Source organism: Phodopus roborovskii, unplaced genomic scaffold (assembly GCF_943737965.1).
Source record: "Phodopus roborovskii unplaced genomic scaffold, PHOROB, whole genome shotgun sequence".
In the NCBI taxonomy this organism is placed as follows: Eukaryota; Metazoa; Chordata; class Mammalia; order Rodentia; family Cricetidae; genus Phodopus; species Phodopus roborovskii.
This window is the reverse complement of record NW_026126693.1, coordinates 5,092,463-5,103,736: the sequence shown is the minus strand read 5'-3', so window position 1 is coordinate 5,103,736 and position 11,274 is coordinate 5,092,463. Positions and strand designations below refer to the sequence as shown.

General features: G+C 39.5%; 1 protein-coding gene across 1 annotated transcript in view; it reads right to left on the bottom strand.

Annotated features, from left to right (window-relative positions):
• Positions 1 to 1,213: 1,213 nt before the first annotated feature.
• Lhfpl3 (LHFPL tetraspan subfamily member 3) overlaps positions 1,214 to 11,274 on the bottom strand; it is a 488,475-nt gene continuing 478,414 nt past the window's right edge. The window contains exon 3 of the mRNA XM_051174831.1: positions 1,214 to 1,417. Within this exon, the coding sequence (XP_051030788.1) occupies positions 1,389 to 1,417 (29 nt within the window). The 3' untranslated portion in view covers positions 1,214 to 1,388. The remainder of the gene's footprint in view (positions 1,418 to 11,274) is intronic.

Here is an 11,274-nt window from a genome sequence, read left to right as displayed (position 1 = left end):
TGTTCTAGTGACAGATGCTAATTCAACCTTATTCTGAGCCTGTGAGTGGAGATATATGTGTGTGTTTTCTGCTCAGGTCTATAATATGGGCTGGCCTCCATGTGCACTTTGGCTTGTGTTTATCCTCAGACAATGAACTACTCCAATATTAAATGTTTCTCTGTTGTTGGATTTAGGCAGGAGATATTATGAAGGCAATGGTTGTGGGATCCTGGGAAGAAAAGGTCCTTGAAGACAGATGGATAGTTGTAACTGGCTAACCAAAAGGGAAGAAATATATGAGAATTTTCAAAATCAACATTAATAAGCAAAAGGCAATTTATTCCTATCAAGTTTCTTTGACATGTGTAAGTATATAGTTATTTATTTCTAAGGCTATAAAGTGTTTTATTTATTTTGTTAGTACCCCTTACTACCATTTAGAAGTAGATTTAATGGAATAATTTCTTTTATCAAAACAAAAATGAGTATATGTCAGTACAGAAAATAAAGGACACAGGTTTCTAATGACATACAGAATGAAGAAATAGAAAACTCATATTTTAGATATCTATTTATAAAGTATATTAAATTTCTATGTATATACTAGGGGGAATTAGAAAAAGTTTATTTGATAGTACCCTATATATTACATGAGAGAGCATCCAAGTGAAAATAAACTTTCTATATTGTTCAGAGTTCCTTGATAATGTTTGCTGCTTGGGAACCTATGATGTAACAGTGTACTTCTTGTGATTCTTAGTTTGATGGAGCAATAGCACATGGCAGAAACATTTCCTTCATGATAACTCATACAAACAGATTAAACTGAACACACATGTGGCAAGAAGGAAGAGATGTATCTCTTAATAACCAAGTAGTTGTAACTAATTGCACAGTGAAATGAATGGACAGTAGTGATGAGGAACCAAAGATTAGAGCCATTTTTCAATAAATGGCACTTGATTAGCCTCTTGGCTACTAGACAAGAATAATCTAGAATTAACTGCCCTTTTGTTTCTTTTAATAGTATTGAAAGATTAAAGCTTTTTTGTTTTAGTTTAATTTAAAAAGGACAGTTTATAAACTTCAGTAACTATGTATTTTACCTGTTAATTTTAGCAAGATTCTATTCTTTCTTAAACTATTTCCTGAATATGATTTTCATGAGTGTTATCTGATCTTATATAATGACAGTTTCCAGTGAGCTGCTGTTTAATCCATGATCATAACTCCTCCCAGAAAATCACTCAAAGCTCTGCAGATGTAGAGTCAGAAGTTGCTTTGACGAGTGGCTGTTTCACGTTTGTGCATATACATCTCTGGACTCTGATCTTTCCCAAGTGTCTTCCTTCTTGATGTTGATGGACAAAGCTGTTTGTTTAGCTATTGTTTGACTTCTTTTGTGCTCATTCTAGAGAATATTGGCTTAGCAGAACTGTAGAGAGGAGAGGGAGGAGAGAGAGAAAGGGTTGGGGGAAGAGAAAAAATACATCATTTTCTGTCAGCAAGATTTGCACATATTCATATTCATCATGGGACAATACCACAACAACTGGGCCTAAGTAGAGGGCTTGTTTAGCATGCACAGGAGTGATGGTGCATGCCTGTCATCCTAGCACTTGGTTGGTGGAGAGAAGGGGATCAGAAATTCAAGGTTATCTTTAGGTTCATAGCAAGTTTGAGGCCAGCCTTGGCAGCATAAGGCCATGTCTCACAAACTAAATAACCTTCTTATGCCAAAAAATAGTTCAGATGCACTTTGGATTTATTTCCAAAGACTTAGCACAACCTGCTCCATTATACACACAACACAGTATTCTTCATAAAATCCAAATATCTACTTGACTTGAGATTGTAGGCTGCTTCAGAGGAGCAGGGAAGGGTGCAGAGCCACCTTAAGTATCACTCATCTTGTCTGTCATAGAAAAGACTATGTTTTAATTGTTTTCCTTTTCTTTCTGTTTTATTTATTTACATGATGTTGTTAACGGGTGCAAAAAAATGATTATATGTGAATCACTCACAAATCCAATCACCTTTAAATGCCAACTGTTTCCTTCCCATGTTTCTTTATATTTTCTATGCTAATGCACTTTATTTTATAAAGGTTGAATCACAGTACCTATGACACTGGTTAATGTTTTTTAACATTGTATTAAACAGTCATTATCATTATATCAGCTTCTAGTGGCTGTATAAGATTCCATTCTATTTTGTTAAAGAAAGAAACTTTCTGTCGAGCCTGGCAACTTTATAATTATTTTTATGGACATTGGTGTTCTGCCTGCATGTGTTTCTGTATGTGGGTGTTGGATCACCTGGATCAGGAGTTATTAACAGTTGTAAGTTGCCATGTGGGTACTGGGAATCAAACCCGGGTCCTTTGGAAAAGCAGCCAGTGCTCTTAAATGCTGAGCTATCTCTCCAGCCCCCGTCATTCTACTTTCATTCCTTTACATCCATGTTTAACATTCCATCCTCCACAATTTCACTATTTTCAGATGTCTAGGCAGATTTTCTTTCATCTTAGGGGATGATAATTGTTCAGATAACAGCAGCCTAGGCTGGTCTCAAACTCCTGATCATCCTGTTTGAGTTTTCTGAGTGTGGAATTTCAGACAGTCACCTGCACACCAAGCTGGCATTGATTTTTATTTGTTTATTGTTGTAAACAGTGGACCTCTTTGCATCTAAGGATCTTTGTTCTTTAGGACAGAGTCTTAGGTTTTCATTTTCTCCAATAAATTGAAGACTATACCAAAGTAGACCTACAGTTGTATGGTCCATTCTTTTCTTGGGATGATTATCATAGACTTGGTTCAAAGATACTGTATAGAATGGGAGTTTGGGTCTATGGACTGGCTGACCATGGTGTAGCAAAGGCCACATATGCTGCTTGGTTTTGCAGCACAACACTTTAGAACACAAAATGAGCTTCTGGTTTCCAAATGCTAGAAACTCTGCTGAAAGGTTCTGTTATTATCTTCAATGCTTTCTCCCTCAACTTCTGCCACACTTAAAATATCTTGGTCATGTTATGATCTTAATGAACTTGCTTCAGCAAGACAACTCAGTAACTGTAATGCGCCCAGAGCACACAGATTATAATTTAAATATGTACATGTTACAATGATGACTTCTCTATAACAATTTTATGAGATTGAGTCATGCTGTCAGAAACTCTATCAGAAAGAAATGCTGTCTTTAGATAGTGTTAAAATTATACAAAGAATGGTGCGTCATCTGTAACACTAGTTCTAATAGGTCGTAATAATAAAAGCTGGGATTCAGATATAGGAGTAAAAGTTGAAAGATCAGAGAGATGAAGGAGCAAGCCACAGCCACACTTTACCTGGCCAACTTCCCATTTTAAAAGAGAGTGAGTTCCTGTTTCCTCCTGCCTATATTCCTCTCATCCCCACCCAACCATCTCACTTTCTGTCTGTCTGGCAAGCTCCACCAAGTGGGTTTTATGCAGTGCTGTAGGTGGTCCTGAACTTCAGATGGTCCAGATTGCAGGTTTGTGGGCTCAGGGTTCCACAAGGTTTGAATGTCTTACTCTGAAGATCTTTCTACTTAAAGTCCACACAGATGAAGGCCTGAATTCTACTGTTGAATTATGTCAAATGCTAGCCAAGCATGAGAGAAAAATGAAATATAGGAAGGACAATATGGAGATGTGTATTTAAAAGGGAGTATTGGGGGCTTGAGAGATGACTCAGGGGTTAAGAACACTGGCTGCTCTTCCAGAGAACCAGGGTTTGAGTTTCATCACCCACGTGGCAGTGGGCAGTCATCTGTAACTCTAGTCCTAGGGGACTTAATGCTCTCTTTTGGCCTCTATGGGCACCTGGCATGAATGTGATGTGCAGACATATATGCGGGCCAAAAAAAAAACCATATAAATAAAATAAAAATGTAGCTGGGCAGTAGTGGGACATGTACTTAGTACTAGCATTTGGGAGGCAGAGGCAGGTGGATCTCTGGGTTTGAGGCCAGCCTGGTCTACAGAGTGGGTTCCAGGATAGCCATGGCTATACAGAAAAACCCTGACACAAAAAAACAACAAAAAACAAACAAACAAACAAAAAAAACAGAAAAGGAAAAATGTTTAAAAAGCAGTTAACCATGTGGAGGAGAGGATAGTACTTGAAGAGGGTAGGGTTCTAATTGTGTGTAATAAAGAAGAGTTAGGAGATTTCCTCCTCCTCTTTTGATGGTCTCAAAGACACGAATCACTATAAAAAAAGCATGCTTTGCTCTGAGGCATTTGCGAATAACCATGAACTAGAAACCATTTGTTTCTTTTCCTTTAGTTCCCAGCTGCCGAGATTGGCTTTATGTTTATGGCATTATGGGATGAAGCAAAAACATGAGATTATTGGGGAGGAAATGTGCAGGGTAAGATCCAATCTCACTGAACTGGACTGGAAGAAATGGGTATGGGAAAGAATTTAGATATCTCCAGAGCAGTATGCTCATGCCTGCATGAGAAGGGAGCTGCTTTTGTGAAGATCCTGAGCCTTCTTGTGGGACCAGAGCACTTGTGGTCAACCGCATAAGAGCCATATCCATCTCCTCACCATCTAGGCCCACATCCTCAGGCCTGACCAGGACAGATCACTGGGTCACCTACAGCTTTCACTTGTATAAATCTCTCACTGGACTCCTCACTGTAAGCTCACTATTGATCACTCAAGTTTTTTTCTCCAGAATGGCCTGGCTTTTTTGGTTGTTGTTTTATTATTTGTTTTTTTCTTGGCTTTGATGGACACTAGGTCTTCTAACCCAGTGTATCAAGTAGCTAGGAATGAATGGGGAAATTATAGCCGGAAGCTGGGTTTCTATTGAGACAAAGCAAGTTCAGTGCTTAAATTTCAAATGTAAGAAACTGCATTCTGAGGGTTGGCCCATGTCAGTCAAGGGAAGGATGTCCTTACATTTTATATCAGGGGTCCTACTTGCCCACCCTTGGTCCTGGCCCTGCTTCTCTCTGCAGGTTTGTCATTATAAGGTTTTCTGAGCATGTTTGCCTGAGTCTGAATTACTTAGACACTGTTATGCCTGGTATTTTTACTTCCTAGTGCATGACACCACCATGTAATGACAACTTCAGGGCATGCGAGAGTTCTGTAGATCACTAGGCTGAAAATAACCAGAATATTGGTTCCAGTGGGACTCAGAACACAAACACTCCCCACTTTGCTTGGGGAGTAATGTTAGAATGTTATTACTCTTGCTCATACCCTGTGCACAGTGAGGTGTTTCTACCTGAATGCCTGGCAAACCTATGAATACAGGATTGTGAAGGGCATAGGCAGAAGGGAAGAATAAAAGGCCAGGCTTTCCTCTCCTCTTGTGACCATTCCTTCTCCTGTCTTAAGAGTATGAGCTATCAGGGCAGTTTGCAGAATTAACTAGGAACCCCAGTATAGTTACACCGTAATCACTGCCTTGTAAAACATTCTGCTCTTTTCAAATTTTTTTCTAACATTTTTCATACACCATGGATATTACCTATCAGTGAGGTAATTTAAAAGATGTCACATTCTCCCTAGTTTGTACAGAGCAGGGCTGAGTAAATAAGTCATTTAATGCTACTTTGGAGCTTTGTTCTGTCTGGTTTGACCTTGTAACATGTCATGGGCTCTGAGTTGCCTATATTTCATTGTCAATGGGATCTTCACAAATCCTTTGAATCACTGCTCATGAGAGTAGCATGCACAATAGTAACACTTTCCAGACCATTTAAGTCCTACTTTGTTGAATTTTCTACATGTTTACTAATGATGAAAGGAAGGTCCCCTAACAATTGCTTCCTGCTGATTTTTCTCTATCTAACCTATACAATTAGGGTTCAGAGCCCCTGCAATCAGGACAGCTAGGAGTGGAAGGAAGGCCAGGTAATGTGAGTAGTGAGAGGCCAGCCTTTTGGGAGCAATGGCTCCCAAAATGAGTAAATGCTGCTGGTGGTGGATTCCTGCCTGCTTTTTCTCATCAACAACTTTTGCCTTTCCCCACACTCTGTTTGGAACTGTGTCACTTCTGATAGGAACTTGTGATACCCTTCATTTCTAGGAGGTGGCTTGCAGTCCCTCATGATCAGTTACAATCTCATATAATTCCTCTTTCTCTATTAGCAGAATTTGATCTGTCAAGGTCTTATGTGCTTCAATGCCCCAGCTCTAAGCCAGTCTGTTCTTTAGATGCTTGCTTAGCAAATGGAGGAAAATAGAAAGAGAAGACTCTCTTTCCATTAATAACAGCCCATCAAGTCAGTGCTAAGCATGCACGAAAATCACCTGGACAGTCTGTAAAAGCGTGCAGATTTTCATTGGCCTGTCTGGAGGCCTTATCTGAGACCTTGATTGCTAATAATTTCCCAGGTGTCGCTGATGCAGGTGGTCAAATGGGAGATGTCATTCTGTAAATATTTTTCTCTTATTGGTTAATGAATAAAGTACTGTTGGCAAATAGGAAGGCAAGATAGGCAGGACTGGCAGACCAGGAGGATTCTGGAAGATGTAGTAGGGAGGAGATTCAAGATGTAGAGATGTGAGAGAAGAGGTCTGGACTCTCTCTCTGTTAAGATAAAACCAAGCAGAAACACAACCCTGTACAATAAAAGAACTTCAGGAGGCATCACCATCCCCGACTTCAAGTTCTACTATAGAGCTTTAGTCCTGAAAACAGCTTGGTATTGGCACAAATATAGACAGGTAGACCAATGGAATCAAATTGAAAATCCTGATAATAACCAACACACCTATGAATACCTGATTTTTGACAAAACAGCTAAAAGTATACAATAGAAGGAGGAAAGCATCTTCAACAAAGGTACTGGTCCACCTGGATGATGGTGCAGATAGACCCATATAGACCCATATCTATCGCCACGCACAAAACTCAAATCCAAATGGATCAAAGACCTCAACATAAATCCAGCCACAATAAACCTCTTAGAAGAGAAAGTGGGAGGTATCCTTGAACAATTTGGTACAAAAAACTACTTCCTGAACATAACACCAGTAGCACAGACACTGAGATAGAAAATTAATAAATGGGACCTCCTCAAACTTGGCAAAAGACATAGTTGACAAGACCAAATCGAAGCTCACAGACTGGGAAATGATCTTCACCAACTCTACATGTGACAGAGGGCTGATCTCCAAAATATACAAAGAATTCAAGAAACTAGTCACCAATAAGCCCACCAAAGTGGGGTACAGAACTGAAGAGAGAATTCTCAATAGAGGAAATCAAAAAGGCTGAAAGACACTGAAGAAAGTGCTTAACAGCTTTAGCTATCAGGGAAATGCAAATCAAAACAACTTTGAGATACCATCTTATTCCTGTCAGAATGGCTAAAATTAGAAACACCAATGACAACTTATGCTGGAGAGGATGTGGAGAAAAGGGAACACTCCTATACTGCTGATGGGAGTGCAAACTTGTACAGCTATTTTGGAGATCAATATGGGGTTTCCTCAGGAAAATGGGACCACAGGACCTGGCAATTCCACTCTTACGCATATACCCAAATGATCCACATCCATGCAACAAAGACATCTGTTCAATTATGTTTTTAGTACCATTATTTGTATTAGCAAGAACATGGAAGAAACCTAGATGCCTCTCAACTGAAGAATGGGTAAAGAAGATTTTATACATTGGAATACTACTTAGCAGAAAGAAAAATGAAATCTTGAAATTTGCAGGGAAATAGATGGAACTTGAAGAAACAATTATGAGCGAGTTAACCCAGTCACAAAAAGAGGAACATGGTATGTACTCATATATGGATTTTAGACATAGAGCCTATAATCCATACCACCAGAGAAACTAGGATATAAGGAGGAACCTAAGAGATTCATATAGATTCACAGAAGGGGAAAGGAACAAGAGCTCCTGAGCATATTGGGAGTGTGTGTGTTTGGGGAGGAAGGCAGTGAGTGGAGAGGGAGTTAGGAGAAAGAGAAGGGGAGGAGTGCAGAACATGTGGGACCAGGAAGATTGAGTTGGGAAATGAATAGACAGCAGAAAAAAAGAGATACTGTAATACAGGGAGCCATTATAGGTTTGAAGAGAAAACTGACTCTAGAGAAATGTTCCAAGACCTACAAGGGTGAACCTAACTAACAATCTGAGCAACAGTGGAAAGGCTACCTTATATCCCTTCTCTGATAATGCCATTGTAGAGACCTCATCTAGTAGCTTTTGGAAACAAAAGCAGTCACCCACAGCTAAATAGTGAGCTAAACTCCTGGAATCCAGTTGCAGAGAGGGAGGAGTGAGAACAAATGGGTTCAAGACCAGGCTACAGAAACCCACAGAGAAAGCTGACCTGTACAAGGGGGAGCTTGGATCCTCAGAGTGACAGCTGGGAAACCAGTATTGGACTGACTCAGGCCCCCTGAACGTGTGTCTCAGTTAGTTGCCTGGGTAATCTAAGGGACCTCTGACAGTGAAACCAGGATGTATCCCTGGTGCACAAAAGAACTTTGGGAGCACATTCTCCCATACTCTCTTAGCCTAGATAGATGCATGCAGGGGGGCCTAGACCCTACTGCAAATGACTTGTCAGATTTTGATGATCCCTCCTGAAGGCATCACCCTCCCTGTGGAGTGGGAGGGAGAATGGTATGTGAGGGGGTTATGGGAGCATGGGAGGGAGAGGGAACTGTGATTCATATGTAAAATAAGAAAAATTAATAAAAAGAAAAGAAAAAGAATCCAGCTCCTTGAAACAGTGCTCTCTCCAGTACAACTTTTCATTCCACTTTTAAAAGCACATATTTGAGGAATCCAGCTTTGCATATAAAACAGACCTGAGAGCCACTACTCCAACTAAGGTGTGGAGCTCTACCTTCCCAGACAATTGCATTGCTGCTGCTAAGAGCTGAGGGAATTATTTTGACAATGACTATCTTGCCTCACACTGTTCCTTCAGTACAGGTTCATGGCCTTCCCTCTTAGCTCGTGCTTTCACACTGACTGAGAGCACTGAAAACCTGTGGAGAAGTAGCAAAACCAACTGTTAGTAGAGGATAAGGCAAACTAGATGGGAATGTACGATTAGTCCTTCTGAGAAGAGAAAGCACTGATATGGAATTGACCCTATCCTGAGGGTAGTACAAGCTGGGCATGCAGCTTGGTGGTAGAGTCTTGGATCTTGGTGCCATATCTTGGATCTCCAGCATGGCAAAACAAATCCAAACAAAAGCTAAAATCAAATGAGATATAGCAGAATCATCTAGAAAGCAGGGATGGCTCAAACCTGATCTTGAGTGGTTTCTGTAAGTAAGCATCTATGGAAAACATGTGCATCCTCAGCTATATTGAATCTTTGGCAAGTTTCTTTAATGGTGACCTTAAAGCAAATTCTTGTCCTTAGGAAACTTTTCTAAGAACTAGACTCACAGCCAAAGACAGTGTTTTTCTAATTGTGCCTTCTTAGCTTTTAGTTATGTGGGTACTTGAAATTATGCAGATCTCAGAGTCCTGACTCAACCTACTAGACCAATAGAAAGTGCCCTTGAGGATGCTCATTCAAGTTCAATATTTATGGTGCTGTGAGTTTAGAAAATTCGATGGAAGATGTGGATCCTAAGTTGTCCATGGTATTTTGCTTAGCATAGTTTCTATTTTCTCATTTGAAAAATGGATGGCAGCCATTTCATATAGTGTTTTGAGGAAGGAAAATTAGCATTTGAAATTCTGATAAAAAGAGAAGGGGTGGGAACAAAATAGTGTAGAATTGAGGACATCTGTATCAGCCTTCCCTGGGAAGTGTTTATTTAACAAATGACAAAGAAATCTCTTAAGTTTTTCAGGATTGTTTGAAATGAAGCACTTGAAAATAACTCTTGAGGGAGAGCTTTATAGCATGATGTCCCAGGGCTAGAGATATATTTCCATCTTGGGCAAGCCTCTGGTAGGAAGGTGGAAGTCAGGTGTCAATACATTTTACCTTAGGGGGAGTGTTTCCTTTCCTTTCCTTTCCTTTCCTTTCCTTTCCTTTCCTTTCCTTTCCTTTCCTTTCCTTTCCTTTCCTTTCCTTCCTTCCTCCCTCTCTCTATCCTCCCTCCTTCCTTCTCTCTCCCTCTCTCTCTTTCTTTTAAACAGGGTCTTACTATGTATCCAAAGATGAACTGGAACATGTGATCCTCATGCCTCAGCTTCTCAAGTTCTAGAATTCCAGGGGAGAATTACCATCTCTCTCTCTCTCTCTCTCTCTCTCTCTCTCTCTCTCTCTCTCTCTCTCTCTCTAATGGATATGATCATCCTGAGTCAGGTCATGTCTCAGTTTAGAAATCAAGGCAATTACTAAGGTTTCTCTGTGATCATACTTGCTATCTTTTCCAAGTATAGCAACCTTGGTGCCTTGTGTATATTAAAACACTCAATCCCTATAAACAACTTCTAGATAGCAGGTGATAGCATTAATCTTATTTCTTTTTTTTTTATTATTTATATATTTTTTTTTGTGGTGTTGAGAAATAAGCAAAGTGCTTCACATTTCCTAGGTAAGAGCTCTAGCATGGTGCTATCCACCTGGTCCTAGGAACCCCATTTTATGAATGAGAAAAGCATTCGAGAGTTTTGAAGCCAAGGAATAACTGTATCACTGTAAGGACAGCAAAGAGGCAGGGCAGACAAGCTCTGGATTTGCTGTGTTCTGGAGCTTTTAAATGTGATTTCACGCTATGTGATTCAGATAAATGTGACCTTACTCATATTTGTCCTGCCCTTTTTACCTAGATGAAGAATGGTTTTCTAAGTGTCAACTTGAAGTCTAATGAATAGCATTTGATAAATTAAAAAAAAAACCCACTGGAGATTATTTCTCATGAGAAAACATAGCATGGTTATAAACACAAGATTGCTTTTTACAGCCAAAAATTGAAAATAACTTTAATAGCTCAAATTAATTGGTTAAATAAGCTATGAGAGCTTTATATAGCTGTTAAAATGTATGTGAAAGTTGGTGTATGATGGCACAGGAGCCTGAGGCAGGTGGATAAGGCCAGTATAGGTTATGTGGCAATATCTACTTCAAAATATTAAGTAAAATAAAAGAGTTTATAGGGCTGTGATTATAGCACACAATAGTCAGCTGTTGCCTAGGCTGTGCAAGGTCCTGGGTTTAATGCCTAAACCACAACATTTTAAAGTAAGTAAAAATAAAATAAAATAAAAAGATTGACACTCATCACATTAAATGAAAAGGAAGAATATGAAATAGCATACATGTAATCCTGCTTTTGAAAATAAAATATATTTATATTCATA